The sequence below is a fragment of the Echeneis naucrates genome, chromosome 21 (assembly GCF_900963305.1).
Source record: "Echeneis naucrates chromosome 21, fEcheNa1.1, whole genome shotgun sequence".
NCBI classification, from domain to species: Eukaryota; Metazoa; Chordata; class Actinopteri; order Carangiformes; family Echeneidae; genus Echeneis; species Echeneis naucrates.
Window position 1 is genome coordinate 19,891,498 of NC_042531.1, and position 20,802 is coordinate 19,912,299.

A 20,802-nucleotide genomic window follows, 5' to 3' on the forward strand; every position below is an offset into this window, starting at 1 on the left:
ATGCTGTCCGTGGATGAACTTGAAATTGAACAGTTCAGTTGCAGTTGATTAATAAAAGGCAGGAATGGGTGAAAGCAGCACAACTCACAATCCTGTGGTAGCAACAGCATTTGCAAAATGACATGCGCTACTTCAACTGTTAAATTTATTATTAGCTTAATAAAATAATTCTTTGATCATGAGAAAAGTCCCAACACTGAGCATCTATGTATATGGTGAGTGAATAAGTCAGCAGTCACATTAAAGCGTCATTGGTGCCATGTGTAGTTATTAAGGCTGTATGCAAATTGAATAAGAAACTTGTACTGAATATTTATGGCATTATTGTTCTTAAACATAGACCATAAAAACTATGAGCTACAACATATTGTTTGGTTTGGCTGGTTCAAGTGTTTCCAAAGTGAAATATGTACAATTCAGAAAAGATTTTATTTATTTATTTATTTATTTTATGTCTATTGTGATTTCATTGCTTTCATGAAGAACATTCTGTGAATGAGCTGACAAGGTTGCAATAGGCATGTGCATTTGTTTGTGCACAATGTGAGTTCTTGTGGCCAAATAAGAGCATAAATAATGCTGGTGCTCAACAATAATTACATTTTGCCTCGCCAGAGCAGACAGCGTTTGGCAAAGAACGACAACAGAACGAATGAAACAGAGAACACACAGTGGTTTGTGTGAAGACATGCAGCTTGCAGGGTAGTTGAGTAGCTTCTACCTGATTTTGCTGTCCTGACTTGATGGAGTAGTCGCAGCCCAATCCGAAATCATAGGGATCAACAGTTAACCGCCTTTTGGCCTTTTTTATCTTATGACAGCAGATGACCACCACCGACAGAAATGAGAGTGCAAAGATATCAGGAACAACATAAAAGAATAAAAAAAAGTAAAGGGAATACATGGTTGGAGGACGAGAGAAAGGATAAAATAGAACCCACGTAAAATATATCTCGCAGTCTCTGAAGCATTGCAGAAGCATACCAAACTTATTAAAAACAATTCTATGTTTTATTCACAAAGCAGTTAATAATACAAACCGTTTCTTTCTCAAGACTGTCTGACCTATACCAGCTCTTCTAGTCAAACCCAACAACTTGTATGAAATTTTAAATCACTAGAAATTAAAACCATTATAGAAATATTTGGCAGTTAAATGTTTGGATTTGTATCGACCATGCACAGAAATAAGGAAGGTGTGCAAGTTCATTCTATGGCAGGACAATAAGAATCACGGAGTAAAAGATCATTGTTTAATTTTAAACTTGCTCTGCTTTTAGGTCCTATAACCATTAAAGAAAATAATTTTTCAGTGATATAGTTAATTGGAATATGGATTCTGGTAATCCCCATCGCAGCAGTCTCTGTTTTTCACAGAGCAGCAATTTTATAATTTTAAGAGAAATCAGATCAAGTGTAATCAAATGTAATGACACATGATATAAGATATTAAATAGTCAAATAAAGGGTTAGGTGAACATTTAATGGTTTAGTGATGAAGCCAGGAAAGAAGAAGGACTTTTTCAGATTAATGCACAAACTGTTTCAATCCAAGAACAGAACACAACTGTTACAGCTCCTAAAACTTCTGACAGGACCGTTTCACGCTTGTAACTCAACGTGCAGCACTCTGTTTGGACCAGCAGATGGCCACGTGTCTAAGGGAAATCAAACAGGGAACTTGGCCGTGCCGCATTGATATCATGTCAGATATAAATAAAACCTTAATTGTCAGTTTCACTGGAAACAAAGAGAGCATCCAGAGACCCCGCAGAGCCCAGGAGTCCTGACAACAACTTTTCTACTTGACAGCCACTGCAGCGATTCAAAATAAACACAGAGACTGCGGTATAAACAAGAGCAGTCTTGGTTTTATGACGAATTCCAGTGGACTGTGTGCCCCCTTTTAAAATCTTAGGACTTCAACCAGAGGTCTTTATAACTCATCTTGGATTCTTTTAAATGTGTGATTTTGTTAGACAGCCTGGTATTTACCCACAGTGCATTGTGGCTAGTGCTGCTTTGACTGTGCCAACCTTGAACATCGCTGGCTGTCAGGACATTCCGGTTGCTGCTGAGCGCTGGGCTGTATCACACAGATAACATGTGCAAAAAACACCTCTACATTTCAACAGAGAGAGGGGCTGTCTGTGTGATGAAGATCAGAGCTGAAGTCAGCAGAGTCTCACTGATTTCAGCCTGTATTAAACTGTCTTCCATCCAGATGGGGTTTGCTTTCCCACACCGAAACACAACAGGAGTGGGCAACAGCTCAACACAACATAAACGGAGCAGGTACAATACTGGTTGTGTTTGTTCTGTGAAAAAGAGCCAGCACTTCTGACGACCTGGTTTGGGATGTTTTCTGTTGCTCTCAAACATACTAAAACTTGAATATCTACATGATGGCTGCAAGGTACCTGTTTCATGTTTAGACAAGCAAAGTTCAGGCATTTTAGGCAAACTTGTGTTTTAGGGAAAACACAAGCCCAGCAAAGAAACAAAACTACTATTAGCTCTTAAGAAACAGGAGTTACACAAAAAGGAGTTACCCCTTTGTAGTGCTGTGAATCTGTGGCATCCAGTCTGTGCTCCTCATATCCATCTGCAGATTAGGAGAGATATTACTAGTAAGCCAAAGCTTTTCAGAATAACAAAATGACAATATGCTGCACAGAAACCGTATAATTCTTGAAACAATTACGAGCAAACTAAGATCATATTATGAGTAAAAAGTTACACCTCTTTCAAACAAGCTGGATAACTCTGAACTTGTCCCCCCACTGAGATACAGTGAAGAACAACAGAAGTAGGAGGAAAAAGAAAAGAACACTACACATTTTCAAACACACACACAAACACAGAAAGACAGTGGGAGGCTAAGAAAAACTGAGTGACAGAGATGGACAAACATTTCAGATGATGCTTCACAGATCGACAGATAAAAATTAAGTTCATAAAGTTTATGCAGAACAACAACATAACACTAAACATCTGTTAACACTTACTGCATTTTGTTTTAATAATTTCCAACATGAAGTAATACTGATTTTTGCTACAGCCTCAGTGAAAATTACTAAATGTATAATAATTGCATCAAATCCCACTAAGATTTTTTTTTAAATCAGAGTGAAACTTCCCAGTCTTTTTCTCATGATGTGCCATCGTGACTAAAGCCGGGCCAATGCTGACTTTTCCAACCAGAACCCGCAGCTCTGCTCCCAAACCACTGTATCCACTGTACCACACATTCACAATGGATGGATCACTTTCATTGTCTAATCTGAATATTTAACAATGCGTAAAGAATCCCTGTGTCAAACTACAATCATGAGTTTTCTGCCAAAATATTCTTCACACCAAACAGTCAATATCCAAAGACCATTGGTGAAGGGATCTAAAAAGGACCACACACACGCTGGAATAACCGTCAGGGAGTCCCCCGGGTGAAGGAATATGTGGGCTAGACTGAACCCTGTTGTAATCTGCTGAAAATTATTTAGCACTTTCTATCAGCTGACATCAGGGTACCTTTTGTTATGCATATTGTAACACTACATTTTTTGTGACAAATGACCATAAAGCACATTACACATTGTATAGGTGAATTCAGCTTTGACCATAAAGACTCAAGATGTTTGAGATACAAAAAACAAACAAACAAGCAAAAAAAAAAAAAAAAACAGCACAGTGATGCAATGCAGCATGGTAACAAGAGTAAGCATGTTGATTTTAGCATTTGGCTACAATGCGGGTCTTTTTTTTTTTATGAAAATGTATTTGTCTAAACTTTCCTGACTTTCCATTAGCTGAGTGTACTTACTGTGGACATGGACATCAGGCATGCTCTGTGTATCATAATCATGGGGCTCTGGAAAACAAAAGAGCGGAGAAGACAAATTATCTCTTCTACTTTCCTTTACCAGGAAGACACTGTGATAACAGCCGTACAAACTCACCACAAATTCCAACAAAGCTGTCTGGAATCTTTTAAGAAACCTTCTCTCTGAATGAGGTGAGATTTGTGTGGATTTTACATTTCATTAATGATACAAAATGGCTTTGTGAATTGAGACCACTCAGATATTTTCCATATAAAAACAATAATGAGAAACAGGAGCAGCTGCAGTAGCAGCATTAAATGAAGGAGTTTGTGCAGTCAACATACTTTTCTTCTTCACACAATGTGTGTGAACAAATACACTGCATCATTGTTACATTTCTCCATTTACCCATAGGATAACACCCTTCGAGCTGCGGGGGCCCAGCGGACCACTGTGAAATGCAAACAGTAAAAGACAGCAGGAGAACGTGAGTGTGTGTGTGTGTCCGTGTGTGATTGTGCAGCCATGCATATTGAATTTAATCCAGGTTGTCACATGAATCTCTACATGTGATGAGGTGCTGATTGTATTAAACATGATGCATCTGTTAACATATGTATTTATGACGGTGTTTCATAACTACATCTTGCATCTGTGCACACTATGAGTTGGATTCCACATCTGTACATAACAAATAAAAAAAAAAAAGTTTTGTTCTCCCTCCGCCTCTCTCTCCCTCTCACTCATCCTCTCCGTTTTTCTGGTGGCTGAATCCCTGCAGGATTGGATCCTTTACTTCCAAGCACAGAATGGGAGACATGTGACTGAATGATCACAAGACCTGCTGGGCTCAGAGAGCCAACCAGCTCTCTGTATACCTTCCTGAAATCCTCTGGAGTGACTCAGTGTAAGCAGTACCAGGGGCCCTTGCTGTTTCTTTGTTGATTGGTCTTTTCTGATCTTTTAATACTATGACCTCTCATCATAGCATCAGAGTTTCTGTGTGAAATAACGTCAAAAGCTGAAGCGCATCTTGTATTTCTGCTCTGGGCATAGCTGCAGCAGGCTGCATCAGACTTTAAACACAGGTATAACACAACATTAATATATCATTAGATGCAGCAGACAATGTGTGTCTCCCACAGCAGAATTATCTCCAAGCCCAGTGGTCGGTTCAGGGTAAAAACCTGACAGTGGAGCACCTGGCCTGAGAAACTGCTCTGTGACAGCATTCAGTGCAGCTTTGACAAGCCGGAGCAGGAAAAACAGGAAAGATGGAAGAGATTAAACCTTGTGACACATTTTGGCAGCCCGCTGGTGATGGTTGGGAAGGAGAACAAAACGGAATTTTCTCTCTGGTGACTCATTGTGTCTCCTCCACAGATGGGTGACAAATTTGAGAAAAAGACATTAAAACATTAACTGTCTTGGGAAAATGTTGGACCACCAGAGGCTGCCATCTGGAATCAGCAGCATTGTGTAACTGATCATCCTTCACTGGTGTTTTTTGTTCCACTGGGCTCATCTGATTTGGTTGTTGCAAATATTATTATTCTACTTCCATTAACTTGAGGAACCTGTGCTATGTTTTAGGAATAAAGCATTTCCAACTCCAAGCCTTGAACTTGACATCAGTCACAGGAAGGAAGCACTGTCTTGGTGAAGTTTCACTCATTTGAACTGTATAATTCCAATTTTGACACAGAAATACATATCAGATAAAAGTCTGATATGCATTTTCCACGGAGTTACAGTACAATGTGCACCGGGTGAATCTCCTTGAAGCCTTTTCATTTACTGGGGATTTCTTATGGTAAGCTCAAGCAGACTTGTAGCATGGTCTACCACTTCAGCAGGCTCAGATTCTGAACTGCAGCACACTCCCTGGGGCTTGTAAAGAAACGAGTGGAGCAGATGATCTGCCTTGATCTGAGAAATGACACTCCACCACGTATGTAACTTTTGATTCGCTCTGCAAAAAATTTACCTACATATTTCCACATAGTGGACGTCCAGAATCTCAATCATTTCCTGGGAATAATCACTGTGCTGAAATGCTGCTATGACAGTATTTGTGAAGTTTGCCATTTACATTCCATTTTATATTCACATGGAGATGTACACAAATGGGTAAAGGGTTTAAATATTTAAAAGTTAAAAATAATTGATTAACAGCAATTATTTATAGAAAAGCTACCCATAGGCAACTGGTCTGCTCACCTCCAAGGTCACTCTGAGGGCAACTGTGTTGTCCGTTCAACCTCTTGAAGAGTGACCGCATCACCTTGGCACTGCCAAAGCGCTTGAAGCGAGCACGGACGTTTTCATGATACCACTCCAACGTGCCAATCTTTAGGACCCTGTCAACAGACATGGATGGAGAGCAGTTCACTTCTAAATGGGCCAGATTAATTACAGAGAGCGGAGCGAGAAAGAGGCTAATGTGCGGTGTGTCTTTTCTGCGAATAGTCAGTGTGAGATGAACAAAATCCAGCATGCTTCAGACGAGGGCTGAGTTCAGTGAAAAGGGCTTTTCAGTGCTCAGCCTCACCTGAGAAAACAATGGTGTAATGGCTACATATAGAGCAGGGATGAAGTGGCTGTATTATATTCTGGTGCCGCTGTAGAGCCTGAGCAGCGAAGGAGATCTTAGATGTGACTGCGCTTGAAGTCTAAAAAACAGCTACACAAACCTCCATCAAATGCTGTGTGTGTGGTCAAACCATTGTAAGAGATTGCCTCTTTAACTGCTCAGAAAGTTGCTCTGCTCATGATAATTAGCAAAACGAAACGGAAATAATCAAGCAGGCTATTTCATGCACACCAGTCATATTCTGCATAGCACTAATCTTTTTTTTTGTCTTGTAAATGGGTGAAGTACTTTCAGACTCACATACACATCAGCAGTTGTATGACTGTTTCATCATGTCTGAGTTTAGGCACTAGAATGACAAATCCCTGTAACACAACTTCAAAGCATAACTCCACTGACTCTTGACCTAGACTGTATTCTGGTGTTATCAAGCACACTCAGTCCAAATTCCAACACAGTGCAATGGAGGTTTCATATATCATTAAAGATTGAAAAGATCTGCCGATTTCAGACACACAACTTTATGAAGCAGCTTTCAAATTAAGTTCCCATAAACTTGTGAATGTCCTTAAATGAAATCCCACTGCTGAAGTAAAATATATAATTTACACATATGGTGTTTCATGTTCTTTCACATGGTTAAAAGCATGTCAGCAGAGATAACCAGAGCTCGGACAGAATCTCAACAGTGTAGAAAATAATTGACATGATCAAAGATGTGAATTTACTCATATATTACCTCTCTATATAGTGTTGTAGAGACCTTGGATGTTCTTTGAACTGATCTTTGTAGCTGTATATTTTCTCTGCAGCCAAATGTGCTTCTTGCTGGGAGCAGGTTTGTCGCTTAATGACTTTGGCAGCTGTTTTGGACATTGTTGTCTTTACCAGGGCCAGCATGGCGGCATAGTGGTTTGCGCTGTTGCCCCACAACAAGATGTTCACGGGTTTGATTCCCAGGCCTGAAGCCTTTAAAAAAAATGCTTTTTTGTTAACTGGTGACTCTAAACTGTCTGTAGGTCTGAGTGTGAGTGGCTCTGTCTCTCTCTGTGTGTTGGCCCTGTGATGGTCTGGCGACCTGTCCACTCAGAGTGAGCTGGGCTTGGCTCCAGCACCCCTGTGACCTGGAAATGGATAAGCTGTAGAGGATGAATGAATGAATGAATGTCTTTTCCAGAGGTTGTACCTCTATGTCTGCAGGGAGAACTGAACGCTACAGTGACACAATCGGAAAATGAGAAGACAGTTTAGCACTGGTTGGTTAGCAACCTCGGTAGAAGAAATTCTGTGATGGACACAAGAATTAATGTTTGATGCTGAACTCACACCTCACAAAGTAAACAGCTGTTGGATCTACGTAGCAAAAGTAACATTTCCTCAGTTGCTAGCATTGAAAATTCCCATTTGTCATTTTACAATAAAAATAAATGAATCACCCTGTTTTAATTAAAGCACTGGGGAAAATTTTGTTGTCAGTGGACTAACTGGAGGCTGAAGACTTGAAAGTTTGTGACAAGCATTTGTTCACCTAACCTGTTACTCAAAACAGCCCCGCTCTCAATTATAACTAACTATATTAATTCATTCATCTTCTACCAATGTTTCCAGGTCACTGAGGGTGCTGGAGCCAATACCAGCTAACCACTGTGCCGCCATGCTGCTCTAATGACTGCTGCTCCATAATTTCTTCATAAAATTTAAACAGGTGAGTGATATAAAGTTTCACCCTCTTGCATAGTTTCACAAAGGGGGGAATTAGTTATATAGACCAAAACTGTTTTTGCACCAGGCTGTGAAGAGACAGACTGTTTAGTTTGGCTTTGAAGTTCAACATTTACTCTTTAGGGAGTGACTCACTGATGGAGCCAGTTCCTCCTCAGGAAAGCTGCCTGCTGAACTAAACGTTTTGATGTTTTTGTGACTTTATCTTTCAGCCCTGTAGACCTTTCTGTCATTCATTCATCTTATCCTGCTTATCCAGGTCCGGGTCGTGGGAGTTGCTGGAACCAATCCCAGCTCACATCGGGTGAGGGCGGGGTCACTCTGGACAGGTAATTGTTAGTTAATTATGTATGACAATAAATGCATGACATCCATAAGCAATGCACTGTGCTTGTTTTTTTTTTTTTTTTTTTTTTTTTTAGCTTGATGCAATATATACTGACCTTGGAGCTACAAATTTTTTGGTGAGTACTTTTAAGTTTCAGTCTTCGTTCCTACCTAGCAGTACCTTACCTCACTACAGGGATTAGGGTGTCTTTAATGTGTTATTTCCTACCTGGCCATGTGGCAGGAATCACACACCCAGCCATGCTCTTTCTTGTTGTATCGGCTGCAGGTCTTGCAGATGTTCAGCTGGCAGTCCAGACACTGACGCTTGCTGTTGACCAGGAACTTGAAGGGCTGGAGACAACGAATGCAGAGAGACTCTGTCACGCTGGCCCGGTCCCCCAGAAGCTCCCTCTTAGTATCTTCCTTTTCAATTCTGGTCTTCAGATCACTAAAAAGCAACATTGGATACATGGAAGAGAGAGTGTAAGGCTCAATAAGTGCAAAGTTTTTTTTTTATAAATCTTTTATTGAGGCATTCATACTCCCATTGGAAAAACTACCAGCAAACAAAACAATTTAACAAGAGAAAAGTCTCACATTTTTGAAGCCTGTAGCATCCTTTTAAACATCTGCTGTACTATAAACAGAAGAACCAATGAAAATGCCCCATTTTATTTAGATCTCTCCCTCCAGAGAGCAGTGCTAAATCTGGTGTTAATCCAGCACCAGTATTTTGCCGCAGTTAATCACTTTTTCACACATTTACAAAGAAAAAAAAAGAAAAGAAAGAAAGACAGCTATCTCACAAAAGCTTGAAAATGCATCTGAGCTGTGCAAACAAAGATGACCTCCAGCTGTTCACAACATTAAAAAGATTAGTGCTTTTCTTGAAAGGAAATGACTTTCATCTTTCCTTGGGCCACAGGTTAATATATTGTGGTCGATATGCTGAGCTCAAAAAGTAAAAGAAAACATGTTTCCTCTTCAGGGACCCATATGGCAGCAGAGAATGTGGTCTATATTAACATGCACTCCGGTAAGATTGTGGCACATACACGGCCTCATTGTGCCACAAAAAACAAAACAAAACAAGAACAACAAAAAAAACAAAAACCCACTAATACACATTCGCAAATGACGATTGACCTAAGTCTGTGTGCCTGATAGGATTGCAGGACTACTGCCACCTCGTATGGATTCTGCACAGTAGTTGTAGACATAGTATTTTAAATTTAGACCACATCCTTTTCAGAAAATGGGACACTACAGTTCAGTAAGTATCAGTAGAGCCCTTTAAAGACACATCTGCTGGCCATTAGTGATAGGACTTCTGTTCAATCTGGACAAACACTAACAATGCTGCTCTGTTCTGGCTGCAGAAATCAGCATTAAATTATGGTGTGAATGCCCATCTAGGTACAGGAAATCACTGTTGCAAATTGTGGTGTAAGTCCATGCTGGCTCAAAACTCTGTTTGGTCTCTGTTTCTGGTAACATCTAACCCACATAGGCCGGAGCCAAAGCCTATGCTCCCTTGATCTGGAAGGATAAATTGCTGTTTGTCAAGTATTAGTTGCAATGCAACTCCCAACGTCATAAAGTGTAATTTCATGTTTATGCATGGGTATGAAATAATGTAGCTTTTAACGTTGTAGCCAAGCAAGTTCTTTCCCATTGACTTCAGCATCTATGCTACGTCAGACTAACCATGTCCTTCAACACTCCTCTCACAGTCAGAAACACAGAAGCGCTTTCCTAGGAAGTTGTGTTGTGTGAAGGTTCATCTTGAACTTAGTCCTCCTTTTGAAAGCTAGAGAAGCAAACATCGTACCACTTCATTACACAGGAATTTTATGATTTAACGGTTCATGTGAATGTTAGTGAAGATGAGATGTCAGATTTATTTCATGGAAAAGTGAGTAAAAGACGCTGTCTCTCCAGGAATCATTTAGTGCATTAGAGGTTTGAGAAAAAAAAAAGAAGATAACTGTTAGAATGTGTTTATTTTTACATTTGCTCCTCTACACACCCACCTACACTTTGTATGTATCTAGCCTTTAATGGGTTCCATATATTTCTATTATTTGTTTCAATTTACATGATTTTTCCAAATAATTATTTGGCGTACAACATTTAGAGCTCTACCAGCACGGTAGGAGCATGTGCTGATACCAACATGTAGTTACCTCACATTCCATGTGAGGATGAAGGCTGGTCAATCCTGGAATTTCATTAAGAATTTATATAACCGTTTTTTTTGTAACATTGTACCATTCTTATACTGTGAGCACCCAAGATGGGTTCTACTAGACTTCGTACATACCAGTGGCACTCAGTGCTAACATGCTGTACGTCTGCCAAAGTGAATTACATAAAAACATGCCCTTGTCCCGAAAGTTAAAGTAAGTGATAAACCAATTTTGGATGCAAACCAAAAGTTTAATGTCTGCTTCACTAGCCAATGTCCCTGTCCCCAACAACCAGCGCAGACTGGTTCAGCCGTCTTTGCAGGATCCTGTTTGCTCGTAAACAAACAGACAAAGGGGCAAATATAACTTCTATGGTGGAGGTAACAAACTAAGGTTGAATAGCTACAGAGGAAATATGTATTTTTATCCTGGGACCAAAAGAAGTGCCCGAACAAGAATCAGGAAAATCTATGAACCTTACCTCCTTAATGTGCATTGCTGTAAAGCCAATGCTAATACATAATACATAACAGTACAACACACAACATTATTGTCATAATGTGTAGAAAAAAACACCAATACCTGTATTTCCTCTGCAAGCACTGTTGTTTTAATGGTGGTTGTATTCTTATGAGAATACTTTTTCCATATTTTGTTGAATCAGTCCTGACCTTCACTTTCACCAGTGGGTACAGTCTCTTTAATCAGAAAAACAAAAACAGACTGCAGTGCACTGTGAAGGTGTGGTGCAAATTGGCAGGCAAAGCTTTCCCATCTTTATAAATGGAGGGTTTTGAGGAAAGCCTGGTCAATTCTGGCTAACCACAGCCTTCCTCTAGCCTTCCTCTGCATCCTTCTGACTGCAGATATGGACCATCATGTGCAGGGCAGACAGACTCCAAAAGTCTTTTGTTACTGCTGGTGTGAAATGAGTTGAAGTTAGATTTTTTGTTTTCCAGTTTTCGTTTTTATTCATTTGTGTAAGCAACAAACACCTGAGAAAATGGTTGGGGAATCCCCCAAGCTTCTCTTCAGTGGGCCTCTACAATCGTTCTGGACAGCTGCAGCTCCCTTTGTCATAGATTGTGGAGAGAGCTCACTAAGGCTGTGTGACATTGTGGGCAACTCTTGCGTTGGACAGCAAGGCCTGGGAATGGTGCATTTCCAACAGTTCAGGAAAGGGGAAAATGGCTCGTGTATTGGCTGGGTGCAAAACGGCTCTCACCCAAAGCCGATACAGATGGTGCTCCTGTCTCTTGACACATTAGAGCGGGAGAGGTGCAAGAAGAGGCCAGCCAGCACAGGAACAAAGTCCATCACCCTCATCATGAAAGGAGCCAGGTCTGTGTCAACAAGGAAAACAATAAAGATCAGCTTGTTGCAAGCTGCCAGCTCCTGGGAGATGAAAGTCAATGGGGGGAGAAAACTGCAGTTCCTGGAGGTGGTACACACAACACTTCATCCTGACATTGTGCTGTGCAGATAAGACCATAAGACCATCCTCATCAAGCTGACAGTGCCATGGGAGGAGGGCACTGAGGAGGCCCATGAGGAGAAGGCCTTGAAATACCAGCCTCTGATCCAGGAGTGGGAGGAGAGAGGTTGGCAGGCATGGCTGTTAACAGTGAAGGTAGGGTGATGAGGCTTCACTGCCAATTCATTGTGGCGGTTGCTGTCAGCTCTGGCGCTTGATCAGAAGAGCAAGAAACTAGCTGCCTGTAGGGTGGGGGAGGAGGCCAAACAAGCCTCTTGTTAGATTTGGAACAAGAGAGAGGAAGAAAGCTGGAAGCCAGGATCGGATGGGCAGTGATCTGGCCATCACTGCCAACCCACCAACCGGAGAGTGATGTGGTTTGGGTCGAAACACTTAGTGAAGTGATGACATCTGCTCCTGGCTGAGAGCTACGGTCACCTAGATTGGTAACTGTTGAAGGCATCAGTGAGGTGTATGCTGCAACTGTGTTTGCCAAGGGCTGTACTGCCAGCTGCTTCCTCTGGGATAAATAAAACTGTGTATATAAAACTCTCACAAGCTATTGTTCCAGTGTGCCAGAGTAAATTACATCAGTCAAACTTAGAATAATGGTGACTTTGTTGAAGCCCCACAATACATGAAAAAAAACGATCACCATTGTTCTTCTTTTTATTTTTTGCTCTTGTGGCAGAGATAAAAAGGCAGAAAAATGTGTCTCTCTGTTCAAGTGTTAACATATTCATTTTAAATATGTAAAAGAAATTAAACTGAATCTTCAAATTTGAAAATACTTCAGCTTCGAATATTATACCTATTTGATACAATGAGTGCAAAAATTCTACTCAGAAGCAGAGATGAAACTAAATCCAGCTCAAACAAAGACATACTTCCCCTCCTCTGTGTGACTTGGCAACTGCTCACATGTGTGTTATGAATGACTTCATTGCTTTGAATCAGACAACATTTAGGGCAAGTGTGTGCTGATTGTTGGAAAGTCAGCAGCCTTGCTCAGCACAGCAAGGCTGCTGACAGCAGAGATAAGAAGTCCCAAATGTTGCATTGTGGGTGGAGTCTGGAAAGCTGTCACTGCGCATGAGAGGATGTTTACTGTTTATTCGATTTTTTGGGCCATACTTTTTTAATTATAGCTTAGATCCCCGGGATAAAAGGCATACTCTGTAAGTACCCCATAACTTTTTGCAGATATATCTGCTCACCATTAGAAATGTGATTTAAAAGTAATATCTCTTAAATCTGCCCTTCTTTGAAACATCAAATCCTGCAGCTCTGAAATACAAGATGCCCTTCTATGATTCAAATAAGATGTGCGCTGTAGGCAACTACCTAGGTCTCCACATGTATTACCTTGACACATGATACAAGGTAATACATGCAATGGCTATACAATTTAATATTTTGGTTAACAGTGATACCTCCTGCAGGTTTGTAACCAGTTTGTTATTAATATGTTAAGATACTGCAACCTTCTCTGAGTAGTGGTGAAAGAAAGCTCTGGAATATCTCAGTGAGTGGATTTTAAGATAAGACTTTTTGTCATTCTTTCAGACTTTGGTTTTCCATTTGTTTTACTGGCCTCTTTGTTGATTAGGTCATCAGTGCTTTGCTACTCAGCATAAACACGATAAATGGTGTTTGCCTGTTTGTGTTAAACATAATTTTTTAGATTTTATACTTTACAAGTATGAACAAACTATGTCTCCTCCGACTTCAACTGTTGGACTGTGATGGTCCACTGCTTTATTAAAAAAAAATCTTTCCAATGTTTAGTGTATCCACTGATGTGCAGTTATTTTAAGTCTTTTTTCCCTGAAAGCTGCTGTATGGATTTGAAGGCTGCAAACAAGCAAACAAAACAACAGACACATGAATGATTACATAAAAGGGAAACAGGACGTTGAGCAAGATTTGAAAACGAACGTTAAAAGAAAAGACAAACAACAACAACAACAAAATAGATACCACAGTAGTTTTGCTTAGCTGGCAAATCTCTGGAATCCGGCTGTGGAGGCCAGACTACAGTCTTACTTTGGTCATAGCTGTTGCATACAAGGGGACTCTCTCTTCATGTCTGGACACATAAATCCGCTCAGTTTAACCTCTTCCAGTATTTACGAGGTTCTTCCCAAGGTTTGAACTAGCTAGCGTGTTTTTCACATTAACATTAACATCATAATCTCATACTGTCCTCTTGTCCTACCCCTAAGGTTAATGTGATTATCTAACAAATCAGAATGAGAAAAGTAAAAAGAGGATGAATGTCATTAAATGGGGCAGAACTGTATGAGGGGAGGAAGAGGATTCTGAGGCAGGGGCAGAGAAAAGACTGTCAACTATATTTCACCAGTTCTCAATGCATCGGTCTGACTAGTCCTCACTAGTCAGACCAAGGTGAAATGTCTTTTTAGACAAATCTAAGTCCAGTTGCTTTTGATTCAGTTTGTTGCCTGGATATGACCACCTTCACTCTCTCTCTCCTCATCTGTGCTTCCTCGTCTCCCTCTCTCTTCACCTGTCTCTCTCTCATCATCATCATCATCATCATCATCCATGCCAACCATACAGTGAATATTGATCAAGATAATGCATATTTTTATTTAATCAGAATGATGTGATTATATTGGCTCGATCTGATTTTTGCGGGAGTATGACCCTTGTCCCATGAGGAATGTTATAACTTCAGTGCAGGATGGTTGGCTAGGGGTTAGGGTTAGGGACTTGCCATGAGTTGGAGTCAATGTCTTCTATTTCGTACTGGGCCTTCAATAGATTGTTGGAGAGCAAATTATTCAAAGCTAATTTCAGTTATTGGGGAAATGTGGATGGTGGGGAAAGGTTTTGTACATTTGTGCACCATGTTTGAGCTGCACAGACTTATATTTTGGTGGACTTGGTAACAAAGCCTATTTTGTTGCCAAAATAGTTTACTTCCGTTTGTGCTCAGACTTCTGTGGTTTTACAAGATTTAGGTGTGACAGTTTTATATGCCAACCACAGGAGGATCTGAGCCTCTTTATAGATTGCAGAGGCCTTGGTTGAGAAAATACTGGTTGCCTGACATGCAAACAACAACTCATTTGAATGGAAAAAAAGGCTCAAGAATCTTGGCAGGAACTGCAGCTTAAGTGTCTGAAATTGAAGGACAGTGTGGTCCTTGTATTCATGAAAATAGCTTACAGACGATCTGCAGAGCCCTAGTGGAGAGCCAATTTTTTGGCTAGCCCTTTGAATGAGAAGTGAATTCAAGAAGACCTAGCACAGATGGAAATGTACATAGAAAACAAACCAGCTTGTCTAAACCCTGATTATAATAAATGTCTGATACTCACCATTCATTGCTTTTGGGAAATCCATAATGGAGAGTGTAAAATGATCTTTTTCTGCACATGCAAACAATAGCACTGTGTTTAGTTTGTTGAGTAGGGATAATTCGGCTGTCTCTTGAAAAATGTAAACAAGAAAGTACAGGAAATATACTGAATGAGGTATTAATTCAAAAATTGTCCCAAAGTCTGCAACTTTTCAAAATTACATCTGCAGCCCTCAAACAGCGCAGAAAATTCCCTTGGAGTCACAGTAGTGTATGAAGATGCAGGAAATCAATTTGAGATCCAGATGTGTGAAGCCAGAAGAGATGTGCTACCAAAGGTGCTTCTAGTCAACAGATGTGTAAATGACAGAATTCTTTTATTTCCCTTTTTGCTAAGATTTTTAAAAACATGTTTTAACTTTGTCATTTGATTATTGAATGTGTACTCCTTGCCAAAATAAAATCTTAATTTTATAGGACTTTCCAGAATTAAATCAACATCACAATGAAGAGTAAAGACGCAAAAGCATCTGAATGCTGATGCCACTGTGCCACCTCTTGTGGCATTGTCAGGTGAGGGTTGATTGATGCTTCACAGAAAAATTTCAGCAAAAAGTCAGCAAACTCTCTTCAGGAGATATCAGTCCAGGACTGGGCTTGAACAACGCACACTGTGTTGGAGGATGTCCAGTCAGGTGCCATATCTGAAAAGACCTATGTGGGTGGATTGTGGGTGTGCGGGGTTGTGTTTTAAATACCAAAAGCAAATACTTTTAAATGAGCTAACTTTGTAGTAGAGGTGTCAGATACCTTATCTCTATAACTGTAATGTTTCCAGAGCAGAGCTATTTTATGGAGGTTCCCTATGTAATTAAGCTTTAATAGGAGACCAAATGTTATTTATGCTTTAGGGCCCCCAAAAGAGTCCTGGTCACGTTTCACCTTTTTTAACACTGGGCTATTGAATGGTTTCTTCATTTTGTGGGCTATCACGGAGGAGCATTTGTGGTTCTGTTGTGTAAAGGTCATCCCACATCCAAGGATAAGGGGAAATTCCCTCTAAACTGCTTCCTCCCACAGCTTGATATCTAAACCATCCATCGCTCACCGATGCCAAAAAGACATGTGAGCAGTGGTGGCTCAGCAAGTTAGGAGCAAGTGAGTGAATTCTCTGTTTTTGACTTGTAGCTCAACAAAGTCAGCCCAACCCTGAGCACTTTGTGCAATTTGTGCCCGGTTACACTTAACTTTTAAATTGCACAAATTGGTTGATCATCATTTAGAAAGACAGAGAAAAACAGCAGATTGCCAGATGCAGTATTGACTATCAAACATTCTGAAGAAAGGCCATGTGTTTCCTTGTTCTCTGTCAGTGAACTGATATAAAATGCAGAAAACGGCTGTGCAATAAAAAGTATCAAACAGTGTTTCCGTTCTGCTGAGTTTTCTCTGTCGTGGCCTTTGGATAAACAAATTTTTGTGACTTTTAAAAGAATGCTCTGCAGGTTCTTGACATGCAATGTGCATGTCATGTCATGGGCAACATGCTGCTACGATTTAAGGTGTAATCGTAGCGTACACCCCATGTGTCACAGTGTCTATACTACATGTCATTCCCTCCACCAAATATAAAAAAAAAAAAAAAATATATATATATATCATATATATATATAAATAAATTCAACTTCAGGATCATTGCCTGACAAAAACATCCCTGCAGTTATATGCAACTTGAATAACTGCACAGAAAACTCTGTGGATGCTCAAATAACAATTCTTAATGCAGTTATAAAGAACACCTTAGTGATCAAGGTGTCCCAGATGCAGGATTAAAAAAACCTGCGTATTGGTTCTTTATGCAGCTTTCAACCACAGGAGCTTTAGGCATAAAGTTAAAATCAGCTCAGAAAAACTGAGAGCAAAATAGCAAGGCTGTCACATTGTTAATGTTTTTTTTAATAATCCTGTAATCATAACAGCAAATTTAATCCAAAAATCACAGGAATGGAGTAGATAAGAAGCAGAAAAAGTTTGCATTGCATTTGATAACGATAATAGTTTACATTGAGTTTACATTGTAACAGTAATGGAGGAAAACATTCAGCTTGCTAACATACTGTATATTTATTTGCTGCTTTGTATTTCACAAACAGCCCCTCCCCCACTGATTAACTTACCCAAGTCTGTCCTCTTCCTTCTTCCTCAGGTCAAAATCTCGCTGGACAACTTCCCACACATGCTTGGCCTCCTCATCTGTGAGCTTGGAAAGATCCAGCTTCTTCCCTGTTGCGGTGCCAGGCATAATGTGAATATGTCTCCAGGTTCTGGGCTACAGTGGGGGAATGAAACATGAAAAGATTTGAAAAAACCACTCAAAAACAGATTACCTTCGTACTTTACGAGCTTTGATTCTATCGACCGCTGACAGACAACAAGGGTGATATCAGTTGGTCAGGGATTGGCCATGTTGATGGTGCTAATTGATGATTCATGGTTTGTTGGTAGGTTGTGAAAACAACGCTGTTGTGTCATGTGTAACCTTATGGCGAACTCTCTACTAAACACTTCCAGCACATCTGCAGCAGCACGAGCATTCATTTGGGGTTGTGTTTCTGAGCAGCTGATGAATGTGGGGCCAACAGTTCCTGTGTTTTAGCTTTGTTTTTGGTCATTACCAGGGGATGAAGCTTACACAAGAACCATTTCCCGGTGTCCATAAGCCCCAGCTGTTTTTATCAGTCAGTACCTGACACAGTGGCCTTCAGCTGATCACTTTTTTGTTGTCAAATCTTAAAATTCTCTCTCTCTCTCTCTCTCTCTGGTGGTGGTAATGATCACTTGACAAAAACTTTAGTCACTGTTTTCTTTATAATACAAAAGGTTATAATCCATCCTCTGAGCAGATGTATGTCTTCAGGGCAGATTGGAGTTACAGTGAGTTTCTGTTGGAAAGTGACAAGTAGCTAAGGCTAGCTGGTTAGCATGGTGAAAGAAAAAAGCATTACTGATGGTGCAACTTTTGGAGATTAATGGAAGGATTTTGACCAAGCAACGTTTCCTCTAGGCTGGCAACTCAACAGCTTTTGATGCTAATATAGTAATGGCAACATTTTCTTAACAGCAGAAGCTGTTGATTGATGTTTTCTAAAATAACCAAAGATTAAAATGCTTTATGCTTACTGCTGCTTTTCCTTGCAAGGTCAGTGTGCTCTCTTACATCGTTTCCTGCTGGCTATATGAAACTATTTCCTTGCATCCTTCTATTCCAGTCATTCTCAAGATTTTGGTTCTAAGCCTTAGTCCAAATCTTACATTTCTCAGCAGCTGTTTTGTCGAAACAAACCAGAGCAGAATAATTGAACTGATGAAGGGTCAATGATGTTGAAAACCCTCTGCCTCAAGGCAGCTGTTGTTTGGTCCGCAGAGCTTTTGCACAAGTCGACCATCACATAACTGTTTGTCTCTGTTAATGGAGTCCACCAAAATATTTCACATGATCCAGTTTCCCACTGCAGAGTTTCAGAGAATGAGGTAACCTCACTCAAGCTGATAAGTTGAGACTGACACAAATGTACACATGACCAGCATCACTTAAAGTAGGAGCAGTGAGCAATGCTCAGAAACATTACATAATAACATAATTATCCACAGCCCATGTTTGACTCAAGTGATTGGGAGGACTTATCTCATTTCTGCTTCTGCAGATGAGCCGTAATGGTGAAAACAAGCATTCAAATTTGACAAGAAAACAAGTTCCGTCAGTCACTCGTCACCTCCAACTTCCCACGGTGAAATTCTCACTCATTTTCTGCTGCTTATCTATTTCCAGGTTGCAGGGTCTGCTGGGACTACACCCTGCCAACACTCCAGGTGAGGGCGGGGTCAACCAGGACAGGAGCCCAGTTCATCACAGGGCCGACACACAGAGACAGACAGAGACCAACAACCACTAACATGCACACTCAGACCTACAGACAATTAAAAGTCACCAGTTAACCCAAATATGATGTCTTTGGACTGTGGGAGGAAACCAGAGTAACTTGAGGAAACACAATATATGCAACCTGCAAACAGAAAGGGATTCCGACCCTCAACCTTCTTACTGTGAAGCAAAACATCACTAACCACTATGCCACCATGCTGCCTACTGTAAAGTGAAAAATTTTAACATGCAATATTCAAGGACTCTATATGTATTTGTTCAGTGGGTGTGTGCAACCTTCTATGTACTCTCTTATAAAAACATTACAAATAATATTAAATAATGCTACTATAATATTCATTACTGCCTGAAAGTGTTAGTCTGGTAGCCAATAAAATCTGAATGTCATTTCATATTTTTGAAGGTGAAGTGAATAAATTTATTCATGCCCAACAATTCAACAGGTGCACATTTAAAGTACTGTGTTTACAAAGGGATGGTTGATCTTGATAACAGCTTTGGAGACACACAAGCCTGGAAAAGTTTCCCAGCAACGGAACAATATGTATGAAGAATGTTTTGTTTTTTTACTTCCTATTCCTATTCAAACAAATCTAACATGAGTTTTTCAAAGTAGCAGCTTTGTTTTTCAGGAGATATGTGACACCTTATTGTCAGGAAATTCTAGAAATTATATCTCCCATAAGAACACAAAGCAAATGAGTCAAGTCATGCCAAATCTAGTAAAGTCCAGCAAAGTTAAGACAAAATGTATTTATTAAACACATTTAAAATCAACCTTCATTGACCAAAGTAATGTAAAAACTACACGATAAACAAAATGTACATCTCTATAACATGATTAAGCAATAAGCAAACACAAAACAACTAACAAAATAATGAAATGAGCAACATCACTCCCTCATTCTGGAGTTTAAGTGGCTGAAATTGCAAAAAAAAGGCAACAATGGGATTATGATCACAGTAAACCTCGTACTCTTATACTGAAACACAGTCAAACGTAAACACTTAAGTTTTACTGCTAACATAAATATGACTTGAGCATAAGTGAAAAAATCTTACCGCGGTGTTGACTGAGTGGCCCTGGGGCAGTATTTCCTCTGAAGGCACACCAGGCGGACTGCAGGGCAAACTAAGTAGCAGACAGTAATGCTAATCACATGTCTTGTTAACCAGGAGGAAGAAAGCCTGGGAAACAAGCCTCTCCTCCGTCTCCCTTGACTTTGCTGCGATGGGTCATGCTATGTGACGTGTGCACACCGGGCTCATTCACATCAGATTGGTTTTATGCTTATGTGTGGAAAGTATCTGATTAATAGTAAATCAATCAGTTTTTCAGTGGTTACTTTTGTTGCTTGGAAGATATTCAAGGGTGCAGTGACCATCAGATTATACAGAG

General features: G+C 40.1%; 1 protein-coding gene across 3 annotated transcripts in view; it reads right to left on the bottom strand.

Annotated features, from left to right (window-relative positions):
* mlphb (melanophilin b) overlaps positions 1–20,570 on the bottom strand; it is a 32,000-nt gene extending 11,430 nt beyond the window's left edge. For 2 of the 3 annotated variants that reach the window (XM_029492967.1, XM_029492966.1), the window contains exons 1-7: positions 20,466–20,570; positions 17,638–17,789; positions 8,696–8,917; positions 6,045–6,184; positions 3,824–3,871; positions 2,553–2,605; positions 722–811 (exon numbers count right to left, since the gene is read on the bottom strand). In XM_029492967.1, the coding sequence (XP_029348827.1) occupies positions 722–811; positions 2,553–2,605; positions 3,824–3,871; positions 6,045–6,184; positions 8,696–8,917; positions 17,638–17,762 (678 nt within the window). In that variant the 5' untranslated portion in view covers positions 17,763–17,789; positions 20,466–20,570. The remainder of the gene's footprint in view (positions 1–721; positions 812–2,552; positions 2,606–3,823; positions 3,872–6,044; positions 6,185–8,695; positions 8,918–17,637; positions 17,790–20,465) is intronic. The other variant, XM_029492968.1, reaches the window with a different exon arrangement.
* Between the last annotated feature and the right edge of the window lie 232 nt (positions 20,571–20,802).